Source organism: Petaurus breviceps, unplaced genomic scaffold, assembly GCF_028583685.1.
Source record: "Petaurus breviceps papuanus isolate PSGF00001 unplaced genomic scaffold, PetGlider_PUasm1.0 218, whole genome shotgun sequence".
NCBI classification, from domain to species: Eukaryota; Metazoa; Chordata; class Mammalia; order Diprotodontia; family Petauridae; genus Petaurus; species Petaurus breviceps.
This window is the reverse complement of record NW_027185872.1, coordinates 9,302,257-9,317,816: the sequence shown is the minus strand read 5'-3', so window position 1 is coordinate 9,317,816 and position 15,560 is coordinate 9,302,257. Positions and strand designations below refer to the sequence as shown.

Genomic DNA, 15,560 nt, shown 5'->3' with positions numbered 1-15,560 from the left:
AAATGTTTTTTGGTATGACAACTGCCCTCCAGAACAGGACAGTCTTCCCCTCACCCACTTATGAGGTGGTTCCCTTTGTTTGTCCTCTGAGGCCCATGGTCGTACGGCTTTCCTCATGGACATGGCTGGCCTGCCTAAAACCGTGCAGACTAGCACATGGAGTGCTGGTGTGGGCAGCCTTGAGTCTTCATGTTCTGATCTACATGGGCCCAACAGCACAGAGTCCTGGCTGTTTCTGTGTTTTTAGCCTCAGATCCTTTGAAGTGTGCATGGTGGCTTTAGAAATACCTGCTGTAACTCAGGTCACCAAGACCCAGGAGGACGCAGCACACTGGTCGGCTTGGCCATGGTGGGCGGCATCACGGATTACCGCGACCCAGACAGCTCTTCGTCCGTTGGCCAGCCTTGTGCAGACGGCCTTCTATCGGCAGCTCTGCTTGGTTTGGAGGGAGTGTGGGGTGCCCAGGGGCCCCTGGTGCAGCTCCCCACCCCAGCGGCTTTTTGTCTTCTCCCTTTAGATTATAAGCTCCTTGAGGGCAGGAGCCATCTTTCTTGTTTACATCCCTAGAGCTGAACCCCATGCCTGGACTTGACTTGAACAATATGATGAAGTAAAAGGTAGCCTGGGTAGGAGTCAGGACACCTTCTGCTTGCCCAGTCCTGAAGAAGTCAGGCCCTTAGAATTCACTCAGCCTATAAAACGAGTGCTCTACCTCCGTTCCTCCTGTACAGGCCGGCCAGGTCAGACTAGGCTACCTCCAGAGTTCTCATCGTTTGTTCTTTGCCTTTGTACTTTTTGGTCTGGACCTGTGATTTCAGTGGTGCGGGCATCCTGAGGGCAGAATCCTTCCTGTACTCAGGTCCGCATTCTTTGTGATTTTATGACCTTAGCGAGTTTCCCAGGGCACCCAGAGGTCAAGGTCACCCAGATGCTGTGTCTGAGACGGTTGTCCTGACTGGACATTCTGCTCCCCCAGCTCCCCATTCACAAGTATCTGCCTCCTGTGTTGTTGAAGCTTTTATGGCCGAATGCTCAGAAGCAGACTACTCCTACACAGCCCTGATTATTCCTTTTGTTTGTTTTTGCAGTGGACAGGCCAAAGTCTCAGCAAGTGAGAACTTCCAATTCAATAAGGCGAACCTCTTCTTTGGATACCATAACAGGACCTTACCTCACAGGGCAGTGGCCCCGGGACCCCCATGGTCATTACCCATCGTGCATGAAAGACAAAGCGACTCAGGTAACATGGGGAGGATGGGGAGGAGAGTTCCTGGGGGGGGGGGAGCCCTCTGCTGCTCTCAGCCTGGCTGCGTTCAGGAAAAAAAGCTTTTGTGGTAAAGTAACTTGGGCAGAAATCATTTTGGCGTAGGCCAAAGGACAGAGGCCAGACCCCGGGAGAGTCATTTCACTCATGAACTGGATCAGCGGTGCCTGCTGATGGGCCTCAGGTTAGGCCTCGTTTAATCCCTGACCCAAACGAATGGATGAAGCAGCATCAAGTCAGTGCTGACTGTTGTAGGTCCCAGGCTGAGCACCGAGAGCACAAGTGGGAAAGGTGGCAGCTGCTCCGCCCCCCTCCTCCCCAGCTCCCTCCCTCCCTCCCTCCCTTCCTTCCCTTCCCACAGTGCCTGGTACATAGTGAGAGCATAATAAATTAGCCCAAAAACCTGTTTGCCCGAGTACCTTTGGCATCCCAATGCCCCCCTCCCCCAGCAGGTCTGACCTCTCATTGAGTATTGTCCAGCCCAGGAGAGTTTCTGGCAGGTGCCGTCCTGTTTCTGGGTACGATGGTGCAAATGTCATTGAGCTTCCCAAGCCTGGAAAGCCTCAGGCCCTGTGGCAGGCACTTCTGGCTAGTAGATCGCTCTACTCTCCCCATTCCTCTAGCTTAATATTCAAAATCAGAGGGTCATAAAAATAGAGTGACAGCTTCTAAAAAATGTTGTATGATTTTGAGGTCTATAGGAAACACATTGTTGGAACAGAACCTTGAGGAAGTATTATTCTCTACCAAATCAGATGCTTTTTATTTTATTTTTTCATTTTTCAAATGCTTTATTAACTTCTGATTTACATCATTTATTTCCGCCAGATTTTGAGTTAGACATTTTCTCCACGTTTTTCCCCTACCCACCTCCCCAAAATAGCAGTCCCACAGGATATCCCCTCCTCCAATCTGCTCTCTCCCATATCTTCTCTCATACCCCCTTTGACTTTTCCAGAGGGCATGGTGGATCTCTATGCCCCAGTGCCTGCATATCTTATTTCCCAATTACATGTAAAATAGTATTATTAATAGTATATATATTTTAAAGATTTGATATTAAAACTTTGGATTCCAGATTCATTTCCTTCCTCCCTTGTCACCTGCCCTTACTGGAAAGATAAGCAGTTCAGTAGGTTGTACATGTGTAGCTTATGCGAAACATTAACATAGTAGATATATTGTAAAAGACTGACTATAATTCCCTCCCTCCTATCCCACCTCCCACTTGTTCTATTCTGTACTTTGGTCCCGTCTCTTTTCAAAAGTGGATGCTTCTGGGGCAGCTAGGTGGTGCAGTGAGTAAAGCGCTGGTGCCGGAGTTTGGTTCCAGCCTCAGACACTTAACACCCCCACACACACCCCCCCACACACATACAAAACTAGCCTTGTAACCTTGGGCAAGTTACTTAACTCCAATTGCCCTCCAAAAAGCAAAATATATATGAAAGTGGGTGCTTCCGGGGCGGCCAGGTAGCACAGCGAGTAAGAGCACCGGCTCCAGTGTCGTGATGACCTGGGGATTGAATCCCGGTCCCAGACACTTAGCACCCACCCAGAAACACCTGGCTGTGTAACCTTGAGCAATTTAATTAACCCCAATTGCTTAAAAAAAGAAAAAAGTGGGTGCTTCCAACTTCCCTCCCCCCCAGCCTGCCCTTCCTTCTATCATCCTCCCTCTCATCCCCTTCCCCCCCTACTCTCCTGGAGGGTGAGATACATACCCTATTTAGTGTGTATTTCATTCCCTCCCTGAGCCAAATTCATTGAGAATAAGGTTGACCCATTCCCTTTTGCCTTCCTATTCTTCCCCTTCATTGTAACCATTTTCCCTTGCCTCTTCTTTATGAGATACTTTACCCCAATCGGTCTCTCCCCATCTCCTCTCATTATATTCCTCTCTCACCTCTTAATTTCACCTTTTAAGTATCATCCCTTCCTCTTAAATTGGACCTGTGCCCTCTATGTATACTTGTAAACATATATACACACATTCACATAGTATTAATATGCCCGTATACCCTCCGATATAGACATATATATGTGTATATAAACACACACACACATATTCCCTTCAACTATTTTCATACTGATAAAAGTTTCGTCAGTTACAATTATTCTTATTTCATGTAGGAATGTTACTAGTTCAAATTTGATAAGTTCCTTATGATTTCTTTTCCCTGTTTACCTTCTCATGCTTCTCTTGCTTCTTGTATTTGAATGTCAAATTTTCTATTCAACTGGTTTTTTCAGCAAGAATGCTTGAAAGTCCTCTATTCCACTGAATGACCATATTTTCCCCTGCAACATGATACTCAGTTTTGCTGGGTAGGTAATTCTTGGTTTAAATCCCCACTCCTTTGACCTTTGGAATATCATATTCCAAGCCCTTCGATCCCTCAGTGTAGAAGCTGCCAGATCCTGTGTTATCCTAATTGTGTTTCCACAATATTCAAATTGTTTCTTCCTGGCTGCTTGTAATATTCTCTCCTTGATCTGGGAATTTCGGAACCTGGCTGTAATATTCCTAAGGAGTTTTCTTTTTGGGATCTTTTTCAGGAGGTGATCAGTGGATTCTTTCAACCTCTGTTTTGCCCTCTGGTTCTAAAACATCAGGGCAATTTTCCTTGAGAATTTCTTGGATGATGATTTCTAGGTTCTTTCTTTGATCATGGCTTTCAGGTAGTCCAATAATTTTTAAATTATCTCTCCTGGATCTGTTTTCCAGGTCAGTGGTTTTTCCCATGAGATATTTCACATTGCCTTCTATTCTTTCATTTGTTTGGATCTGTTTAGTAGCATCTTGATTTCTCATAAAGTCATTAGCCTCCATTTGCTCCAGTCTAATTCTGAAACAATGATTCTCCTCATTGAGCTTTTGAGATTCTTTTTCCATCTGGAAAATTCAGCTTTTTAAAACATTCTTCTCATTGCCTTTTAATGAGCCTCTTTTGCCATTTGAGTTAGTTTTTTAAGGTATTATTTTCCTCAGTCAGGCTGTTGACTCAGATTTCGTAATTTTCTTGCATTGTTCTCATTTCTCTTCCCAATTTTTCTTTCACTTCTCTTATTTGCTTCTTAAGGTCCTCTATGGCCTGTAACCAGCTCCTGTTTTCCTTTGATGTTTTTGGTGCAGGAGTTCTGACTTCACTGTCTTCCTCCTGTTCCATGTTTTGATCCTTTTTGTCCCCCAAATAGGAGTCTATTGTTGGGTTCTTCTGTTTGCTTTGTTTCCTTTGCCTGAGCATGTTACCACTCAATTACTTGTCTTTTGGGCTTTTTGCCACTGTAGGACTCTGCCACCAGACCAGGGGAGCTTTCTTCCCAAACACTGGGGTTTTCTCAGCTGCCGGAGGTATTAGATGGGTGCCCTCTCTGAGGTCTCCACATGCTCTGGCAAGCTGGACACACACCCCAGGACCTCCACCCTAGACTGCAATCCAGATCCAAGCAGGTTAAAGCAAGAGCGATTACCCCTCAGACTGGTCATTTGGTCCCCCTACACTCTGGAGGCCAGGAGCTGAAGCTGCCACATGGTGCTGGCTGGCTGTGCCAGCGGCTCAGCGGCTTCTCGCCCTGGGGGCAAAAGCCATGCACTTCCATTTACTGGGTCCCAAAGTCCAGACTGCACTGACCTCTCACTTTGTCCTTCTCATCTATGTGTTGATAAATCTGGAAACAGCCACAGCTGCTGCTGATGTGGAGTCCCTCCAGCGGGCGCCTGGTCAGGCCCGCCCTTGGGTTAAAGCCTCAGTGTGGAGCTGGGCTTCGCTCCCAGAGCGCTGTGTTGGATGATTCCTGCTGGCCTGCTGGGCTGTCCTCAGCGGGAGGTTAGCTTCTCTGTGTCATTTGTGTGTTCTGTAGCTCTAAAGTGTGTTTAGAGTCCCCTTTTACATGAATTGGGGAAGGTGGAAGCTGGGAGCCATGGGGAGGACCTGCTTCTATTCTGCCTTCTTGACTCCCAATCAGATGTTTTTTAAAAAAATATCAAGCAAAGTAAGATCATATATTGTTAATACTACGTAGTACATGGTGTGATAGGGAAGAGGTATGGTCCATTGTAAAATACCATTGGAGATAATCCTCCCATTCCCTTTTCTTACGTTCATCAAGCACACTGCTAATGCACGCCGGGGTGTAAGTGGCGGCACAGTTGGGTTGGTGGTCCCTGGCACTTTGTGACTGCTGGTGTTGGTAAGAGTCGGTTGCCATGCCTGGCCAGACCTCCTGTGTGCAGATCCCTCATCTCCAGTGTTCTTTGGCGTCATTTCTCTATCTCTCTGTTTCTATTGGCAGTGACGAGTGACAAGTTAGTTATAGAAATGCTGATGCATCTCTTCTGTCTGTTTTTATACTTTCTATTTTTTTTTTTCCGTTTCACTCATGGGGTGTGAAGCTTTACTTCAGAATGTGCCAAGATGGTTCAGCCTGGTGTCGGGGCCATCTCTGGCGGCGTCCGTGGTGATGGTGAGCCAAAATGGACCTCGTGTTTCTCTTTCACTAGACCCCGAGCTGTTGGGCTGAAGAGGGACCAGAGAAGAGCTCCCATCAACGCTCAGCGTCCTGGGGCAGTTCAGACCAGCTGAAAGAGGTAAGCCTTGTGTGGTGGCCACCCATGCGGAGGACTGGGGGACAGCAGAGAGGGGCCAGAGTGTTCTTAGCTGTAGTGCCCTGGGCTGACTGTTGAGATGTGGGTCACTCCAGGGAAGAGGAAGCTTCACCTTTCTGGAGTGCTTTACTCTTAGAGGTTCTGGCCTGGACCTCCTTTTGGCCATATATATATTTCAGTGCTTTTATTTTATCTTCACAATTTTCTGATCTCTCCCTTCTTTCCTACTTGGCAGAGCTTCTGCCAAAGGCTTTGTTCCTGGCTGTATGATGGTGGACAGGTCATTTCTCCCACCCACAAAATGATTGCATTGACTGAGGTGATCACTTGGGCCCCTTGGGACTCAGAATCCCAGGACCCTCTGCTGCCTCTTTGGCACTGCTGGTCTCAACTCTCCTCGCCACAGCTGTGGGCTTCCAGGGCCTGAGGGAGTCCAAGTGGGAAGTGCTCTGTTATTTGCCAGAAGGCCCCAGGAGGCCCCCTGCAGAGAGGCCAGGCTTCTCTGCTCCCTCTCCTGCTCAGGAGGCTGGTCTCACTGCTGCAGAGGAGAGAGGGCAGCCAGTGGTCTGGGTGACACTTTCTCAGAGTTTGGGTGCTTGCTTGAAGGGCTGGCAGGCTCAGGGCACCAGGGCACAACCCCCCTCCCTCTAGCTAGCTCAGTGCCTCCATAGGCTCCTGTATGAGGTTGCAGAGCTTTGCTGCCTATCTCTAGGGCTCATCTTCTCCTCCCTCGGGGTCTTGTTCTGCCTATTGAAGGCAGCTTGCTGAAGTGAACACAAAGTGACCTTAGGAAAACCTGCATTTAAAAGAGGTGTCTGTCAGCACAGTGAATATAGGCTGCAGGGCCCACAGTCAACCACAGACACATCTTAGCTGTGTGACCCTGGGCAAGTCACTTGGCCTCTGGCTGCCTCAGTCTTCTGATCTGTAGCGACAATGATAATAACATGATTGTTGTGAGGATCAGAGGGCAGGGTGAGACTGCTCCCTATAGTTATTTTTCAGGTCTGGCCCCTGTCATTGGCTGTCCATGGGCAAAAGAGCCCTTTGTCTCGGCCTCCTGCGTCTCAGCTCCCCTGTCTGTGAGAGGGGACGAGGTGGTAAGAGGCCCGCCTGAAAGGGAGGCTGGGGAGGGAAGCACAGCCCTTGGCAGGGTCTCTCTTTCCCTCCTGCATGTGGCCCTGCTCTCTGCTGCCTGTCCAGCCTTGTAGTTTTCTGGTGCTTCCACACCTCTTCTTCTCAAGGAGAATGTCACCACAAACGTGGGGTTCCTTCTCGATTCTGCATTGCCAGTTGCCTTGCCACCACTCCCTCCTCTTTGGCCCCAGGCTGAGAGGATGCTGTGACCTGTTCCACCTGCCCCCTTGGCCCTTCCACTCCCAGCTCTTCCAGGAGCTTGTCTGTCTGATCACCCCTCTCCTTTGTCATTGGAGGAGACCCTGTAGCTTTTCCAGAGGCCTACGTGTTCTTTAAAAACGAGCCAACAAACCACAGACCCGTAGCTCTTTCTTTTACAGACTCTTTGAAAAAGCTCCTCTTACTCTTTGTCCCACTCACCTCTCCTCCCCTTGCCATCTTGCCTGGTTACCAAGGATCACTGACTGGCCTTTCCTTCTTGACTTCCCTGCAGAGTTTGACACTTTTGACCCCTCTTCTCTCTGGGTTTTTGTGACTTTGCTCTGTCTGGCCTCTCCTTCATCTCCTTAGCAGATTCCGCATCAGTGTCCTGTCCCCTGTGCTCGGATGTGGCCAGGGCCCATGTTTCCCTGTCTGGCCCCTTAACAGGGTAAGTGGCCTGCCTGGGTTTGAGCTGAAAGCAAAGACACTTTGCATGGTCCCTTGTTAGTCTCATGTTTCTGGCCCCCATGTCACATCTTCATGGTGGACAGCTGTGCTGACGCTCTTGCCAAGACCATGACCTATGAGCCTTCATTGCATTTTATGGTCCAGGAAGAATGATTATTTTATGTATTATTTATTGTATGTTACACCGATCATTTGTTTATTGTAAAAGTCTACATACAAAACTGATCTTCAGATTTTATGTTCTCAGGACTTGGAGCATTGGAAGAAACAGATTATCTGTGTGTATGTGTTACAGATTTGCCAAATAAATTGATTTAGGGATTTACAGTCTTGGGTTATTTAAATTCAAAGCTGACGTGGCCCGTGACTGCACCGTATGTCTTGTTTGGGGGTCTAGAACTGTGATTCAGTCTGTCCACAGACTCCTCGGCTCTGCCTGGCTTTGGAATGAGACAGGGCCTGAGAGGACATCTTTCCATTTTATAGATGAGGAAAGTGAGTCTCAGTGCCAGGCACTGTGCTGAGTGCTGGGCTTCACGAGCTTCCGAGGGATCGGTTCGAGGTCACACAGGGAGTGAGTGGCAGAAGGGGATTCAAACCCACATCCTTTGTTCCCCAATCCAGTGTTGTGTTGATTTAGGGAGTTACTCAGGGTGCCTATCGCTTCTGTGTGATAGAAGCAGGGCTCGGCTCTTAGTCTTCCTGGCCCCAGGGGCATCCCTCCTTCTAATCTGCTGCCATGCCATGCCACTTCTGACCTCAGCAGTGGTCAAACTCTGGTTGTGTCTAGCTGGGAGCAGAAAGAGGCATTGAACAGGCCTTTTAATCAGACCCGTCTTTGGAGATACTTTTTTTGGTGTCCACCTGAAAAAAGATCTTTTCCATCCACATATCCAGTTAAGAGGCAGGTTCTGGTCAGTGCCCTGTTGGGAGGTAGAGGATAGACATTCCTGACACTGTAGCCTTTGTTAAGGTCTCCATGATGGGGAGGAGGGTGGCAGTTATGGGGAGTGGGGTCATAAACTGGCCAGGATCTGTGGGCTTTGACCTTCTCCTCACAGAGCCCACCATGGAGAACAGGACTGTGTGGTGGGGGTCAGGGTCGCAGCTAGTACAGGGGGCTTCCCTGGACCCCTGACTTGTAGCAACTCTGTCAGATCTATGCACATCCAGGCCTAGCTGTCTCCTAGGGCACCATCTTTTATTTTTCTTACCAGTGCTGAGTACCTACGTGTGTGCATGTGTGTGATAAAGGAATACTAATCTTCAATACATCCCAAAGCATGGAAACTGGTGTTCACTAGCAATGCTTGTGAGTTGTGTCCAAAGTGAAGAAGGCTGGAGCTAGCCAGCTGTTGGACCTGGTGGATTCTTCTGACCTACTTAGCAGTAAACACCTCTTTGGCCATAGACTCTGGATTTCTTTCTTTCCTTCTTTCTCTCTCTCTCTCTCTCTCTCTCTCTCTCTCTCTCTCTCTCTCTCTCTCTCTCTCTCTCTCTTTCTTTCTTTCTTCTTTCTTTCTTTCTCTTTTGGAGGGGGGAAGGTAGGGCAGTTGGGGTTAAGTGACTTGCCCAAGGTCACACGGCTAGTAAGTGTTAAGTGTCTGAGGCCAAATTTGAACTCAGGTCCTCCTGACTCCAGGACTGGTGCACTATTCACTCTGTCACCTAGTTGCCCTGACTCAGGATTTCTTTGGGATACTTGGACTTGATGGGCTGGGCTTTACAGTATTGGCTTAGGGCTAGATTTGAAGGGTCTGGAAGTGGGGATTACTATGAGAGATTTGTAGATATAGGATTTTTCTGTTTATAGACTTTGTGGTATTCAGTGACATATTAAGTTACTGCTAATAATCTTTGACAATTGAGATTTTAAAAACCCCACCATGAGGGCATAGGGTGGCCAGTCCTGATGTTGAGTATTATCTCCCAGCTTGGAGGCCGCACAGTAGGAAGAGTGTTGACTCAAGACACAGGAAAGAGCCAAATGATTGAAACTCTCTGGGCTTCAGCTTTTTCTTTTTTTTTCTTTTAATTTTTAAGTCTTTCAAAGTTCTTTTTATTTATTTATTTTAAGCAATCGGGATTAAGTAACTTGCTCAAGGTTACACGGCCAGTTATTTCTGGGTGTGGTGCTGAGTATCTGATCCCGGATTTGATCCAGGTCATCCCGACACTGGAGCCGGTGCTCTCACTCGCTGAGCCACCTGGCCGCCCCTTGGCTTCAGCTTTTTCATCTGTAAAATGGGGGTGATAATACCAGCAGGAGCTCGCTCACCATCTTGTCGTGAAGAAAGGACTAGGTCGTCCAGTCTGTGTAGACTTCTTGGAGGGCATGGGGAGGGGGTTCTGTCAAAGAGAAGACTAAAAGAAACACGTGTTAATATTTAGTTTTTGGACAGTAGTTATGGGAACATGACAGGTGATGTTCTCAAAGTGTAGCATAGCTGTTACATAATACACATATGCTGACTGTTGTCAAGTTTTCTAAGGGCTTTAGGTGATGAACTCAGGCTAACCTTGTGACAGCTCTATTTCCATTTACTGAGGCTCAGTTTCCCATGGTCACCCAGAGCTGGACTTGGCACTCTCTCCACTTTGCTGTGTTGCAGAGATGGACCTGAAGGGCTGGTGTTTGGATGTGAGCTGTGAGAGAGGCTGGGACATGAATGGTCATGGCCCAGACAGACTGGAGATTCACTGGGCACTTGTGTTTGACTCTGGGGAGTCATGGGGTAGTTGGAGAAGAGAGGGAGGCGCAGGCGCCCTGGGGACCACTTACCCATGCACGTGTGTCTGCTGGCGGCTGCAGCAGCGCGTAGCGGAGTGCTTTTGTATATGTCATTAGCCGATGGATTCAGTGCAGCCTTTGGGGTCACCTGTGCCTCACTGTCCGTGCTCTTCCCTTGCAGATCGCCAAGCTGAGACAGCAGCTGCAGCGTGGCAAGCAGAGTAGTAGCCGGCACAGCCACCGAGAGAAAGACCGCCACTCCCCTCTGCATGGCAACCCTGCGGCCAGCAGCCAGACTCAGGTGAGCCACAGCCCATCATGTGCTGTTAGGGGAGTTATCAGGTGGTGGGGAGCCCTGGTGAGCCCACAGCATCCTTCTTGTGGGAGTAGCTACCCAGGGGGGCTGCAATCTGTAGCCAAGGACAGGATCCCTGCAGGTGGAGATCCGATTGCTTAAGGGGAGTGTGGGATGTTACAAGCTGTATCATCAATGCCATATTCACAATGCCTATGGAGATTACAAATATGCTGATATAATTATCCATCACAAAATACATCATGCTTGCCATATGGGGGAATAAACTAGAAAATTTATTAAGATACCAAAAGACTGAGTCCCAAAACCAGAAAGTGAAAGCCATCAGAGTAGTTATGACATTGGCACAGGTAGATAAAGTAGAAAGCACCCACATTTTCAAGCCTTTAAAACAGAACAGGCTACCTCAGGCAAAGGTCCTCCTCTCCCCACGCACAGCAACCACCCAGCGTCCTGGAAGCGCGCTCCCAGCAGCTCCGGCCCCTGGCAGTCCTCAGCAGGAGTCCTTAGCAGTACTAACTCAAACAGGGCTTCGCGCTGCCTCTGCTGCTGCCACCGCCGTCGCCACCACCACCACCACCGCCAGCCACCACAGGAACGCTAGCTTGGCTTTCGCTTTCTCTGGCTTTCGCTTTCTCTTGCTCCGCCCCTTCCTGCTACGTCAGCACATCCAATGGGGCATGGAAGATCTTTAAATCCCATAACCCTTACACAAGCTCAGGCCGCTAAATTACTTTCTAGTTTTTGAGTCTATTTTTGTAAGCCACGAGGGATTGCCACAGTGCTTAGAGGCCTGGGCTTGCAGTCAGGAAAAGTGGAGTTCAAATCTGGCATCAGACTCTGACTAACTATGTGACCCTGGGTAAGTCACCTAACCTCTGTCTCAGTTTCTTCAACTGGAAAGTGGAGATTATAGCATCAGCTCCCAGGATTGGGGGGAAGATCACATGGGCTAAGATATGTACAGGACTTTGCAAGTGTGGAAATAATAAATGCTAGGTATTAGCAATATTATTTTCAATTTTTCAAAATAAATTGAGAATTTTTATTTTGAATTATCCTTGATTCTTCATGGAAAACTTAAAGATTTTCTTTAAAAAGTATTGATTTAAGTATGGTAGAAACTCACATCTTACATCATATACCAAGATAAGGTCAAAATAGGTACATAATTTAGACATAAAGGGTGATACTATAGGCAAATTAGGAGCATATGGAATCATTTACCTGTCAGATCTATGGATAAGGGAAGAATTTAGGATGAAAAAAAGATATAGAGAGCATTATGAAATGTAAAATGGATTATTTTGATTATATCAAATTGAAAAGGTTTTGCACAAATAAAATCAATGCAACCAAAATTCTAGGAAACAGAAAACTAGGGGAAATTTTTTATAGCAAGTGTCTCTGATAAAGGCCTCGATACTCAAATATATAGAGAACTGAGCCAAATTTATAATAATATAAGTTGTTTCACAGTTGATAAACAGTTAAAGGAGATGAACTGGCAGTTTTCTGACAAAGGGATCAAAGCTATCTATAGTCATACAAAAATTCTCTAAATCACTATTGATTAGAAAAATTACAAATCACAACTCTGGAGCATCATCCCACACCTGCCTGATTGGTCAACATGATACAAAGGGAAAAAGATAAATGTGGGAAGAGATATGGACAAATTCATCACTGCTGCACTGTTGGTGGAATTGTGAGCTCATTCAGCCGTTCTGGAGGGTGATCTGGAGCTTTGCCCAGAGGACTGTGAAACTGCATGCCCTTTGATCCAGCATCACCACTGCTAGGTCTGTATCCCAAAGAGATCCGAAAAAGGGGAAAGGGCCTATTTGTACAAAAAGATTTATAGCAGCTCTTGTGGTAGCAAGAATTGGAAACCAATTCCCCATCAATTGGGGGAGTGGCTGAACAGATTGTGATAAATGATTGTAATGGAATGTTACTGTGCTATGAGAAGTGACAAGACGATCATTTCAGAAAAACCTGGAAAGACTTCCATGAACTGATGCAGAGGGAAGTGAGCAGAACCAGGAGAACATTGTACACAGTAACAGCAGCGTTGTTTGGTGAAGAACTGTGACATTCACAGATTTAGCAGTTCTCAGCAATACAGTGACCTAACACAGTCCCAAAGAACTCATAATAAGGCATCCTGTTTGCCTCCAGAGAAGTAACTGATGGAGTCTGAATGCAAATCAAAGCTTGCTTTCTTTTCCTCCTCCCTCTCTCCTTTCCTCCCTCCCTCCCTCCCTCCCTCTCTCCCTCCCTCCCTCCCTTCCTCTCTCCCTCCCTCCCTCCTTTCCTCTTTCCCTTCCTCCCTCTCTCCCTCCCTCCCTCCCTTCCTGAGTCTTCTTCCATAAAATGACTAATGTGGAAGTGTGTTTGACATGATGGCACATGTATAACCCATATCAGATTGCTTGCCATGTTAAGGAGGGGGAAGGCTATAGAATTTGGAACTCAGAACTTTTTAAAAAGCAAAAGAATGTTAAAAATTGGTTTTACATATGATTGGGGAAAATGTTTTTTTTAGCAAAGAGCAGTATCCACTTAGTAAAAAGAGCCTTGGAGGTCGGGGGGAAAGTTGGTTCTCATTCCAGCGCTGCCCCTTCCTTGCTGTGCCTTCCTGAGCCTTAGTCTTTTCTGTAGAGTGAGGATGATCCTGCTTGCAGTCTCAGTCTTTCTTAGGACTGTTGGGAGGAAAGTGTCGCTGTGCCCTGTCAGGGGCAGCTAGTGACATGTCCCTGGAACTCAGAGGGGAAGCTTGGGGTGGTGGTGGCAGCTTGCTTTTCAAGGATGTGAGGAATTTCTGAGATCAGCTTTCCTTAGGCTTGTCTGCTCTTCTCCCACCCAGTTAATAATAAGCACGGAGAAATTCTACAGGCGATTCAGACCCTGAGAATCCCATGTGTTTTGTAGGGACAAGGGGGTGGCGATCTGCATCCTGGAGGAGCTCTCCCATTCACCTTTGAAGGTGTGCTTCTGGGGGAATACAACTTCAATATCCACCCTGCCTCCAGCGTTTGCCAGTTCTCTTGCCTCTGCCCTTTATTCCCCCCATGCCTCCTTTTAGCTCCGAGTCCCCTGTTTGTGTGTGCATGTGTACCAAGCTTTTGCAGGCCCAGAACCTGGTCTCCTTGAGCAGACATGATGCCGAGCCCGGCCCCTAAACCAGCTAGGTGCTGATGCACACAGGCTCAGTAGAGGAGGCGCTGAGGGCTTCTCAGCTTTCCATTTCTGCTCCATACCTTGACCTGAGAATGTTCTGCATTCCCAGAAGGGGCTAAGCTCGCCAGACTTTCAGCACTCTGTCTTTCTTACACACTTCTCAGGTGCTTCCCGGAGCTGGCATGCCATTCTCCACCTTCCTAGAGGCCGCTTGTCCTCACAGGAAGCCTTCCCTCCTCTTCCTCCTGCCCTCCACTGCCCCCCGAGGGCACTCTGTGCCCACGCTGAGCCTTGTTGGCTGGTAGGTTCACGGACTGTTCGAAAACGACATGTGATGGAAGCTATAAGGTGCACATGGGATGGTTTCACTTCCGATGAGCTGAGCTCTGGGGCTTTTCCTGCTGCGAGAGAGGGCAGATCTGTGGAGACCAGCCGAACCCAAAAGGCAGAGTGCCTTCCCTGTTGAGTTTCTGTCCTGTTCTTTAAGGTGCTGTTGTGGTTTCAGGCCTCACAAGTAATTTGAAATCCAGTTCTGGTTGTCTTTTTAGTCTGTTGGCCCAAGAGCTGTCTCTACACCTCTGTCCAATATCTCAGCGCCAAAGTCTGCTGTTTCACGGGTGCCCTGCAATGTAGAAGGAATCAGCCCAGAACTAGAAAAGGTGTTCATTAAAGAGAACAGTGGGAAGGAGGAAGGAGGCAAGGTAAGTGGGTTTGAATCTCTCTCTTTTGGGTATATGGAGGCTGGGGATAGAAGGAAAAAATCTGAAAAAGTTCAGAATGTCTTGGGATGTTTTCCCAGTAACTTCTGGGAAGTTTACCTTCTTTTAAATGTGCCCGCACTTGACCCTGGGCTAGCTGGCCCTTTAATCCAGCAGAACGTGTTTAAGCTGGTAGTCTGCCCTTTTCCACCCAAACAGAGTAAAGCCCTGCAGGCTTCAGCTTTCACATTGGTGGAAGTTGGTACGGCAGCCACACCACGAGGTCCTTGTTCCCCGCTGCCTCAGAAGCCCCTGCAGGCTTCAGCACCCAGAGCTGGCTCTGGGGCATCGGCGTGTGTGCTAAGGAGACAGTGAGTACACGCTCGTGGTCTTTACTTATAGCCGTGATTTGGAGGCTGACTCAGTCCTGGCATAGTGTTCGCAGCACCTTGATTCAGAGGCTCCCCCGATGCTTCCCAGCCCAGCCCCCTCCCTGGGACTCCGTTTGCTCCTCTGTGAAATGGGGGAGGGCTGGGATCCTATGAGTGTCACTCTGTCTTAGGGAGACAGAACTGTGGGACTCTTGGGGAGTGAAATGGACTGAGGGGGCGTCTGAAAGCAAAGTGCTGTTTTAAAACTTTCATGTGAAATTTTCCCAGAAACCTGTTTTATTAATTTTGTTAAGTTGGTCAGCAAGCCCTTGTTCTGTGTTTACCGTGTGCTGGGCACTGCCGCTTAAAGTCAGGAGGCTCGGGCGGAGCGGCCTCGACAGGATCTCGCCTGGCCTTCCCTCTTTGTCCACTCATTTGCCCACAGCCTGTGTGGCCTTCAGGACCCCCTCTTGGCTGTGTGTGCTTGCAGGGGCTTCCTCAGTGGGCTGGCCCAGGAACCTCCTCTGGGTCACGTACAAAAGCCCTCCCTTCGCTGCCTTTCCAATCTGGCCCTGACTCTT

General features: G+C 48.1%; 1 protein-coding gene across 1 annotated transcript in view; it reads left to right on the top strand.

Annotated features, from left to right (window-relative positions):
- Nucleotides 1-15,560, top strand: part of GLCCI1 (glucocorticoid induced 1) — a 64,308-nt gene that overhangs the window by 19,039 nt on the left and 29,709 nt on the right. The window contains exons 2-5 of the mRNA XM_069094459.1: nt 1,090-1,241; nt 5,770-5,856; nt 10,593-10,712; nt 14,459-14,611. Of these exons, the coding sequence (XP_068950560.1) occupies nt 1,090-1,241; nt 5,770-5,856; nt 10,593-10,712; nt 14,459-14,611 (512 nt within the window). The remainder of the gene's footprint in view (nt 1-1,089; nt 1,242-5,769; nt 5,857-10,592; nt 10,713-14,458; nt 14,612-15,560) is intronic.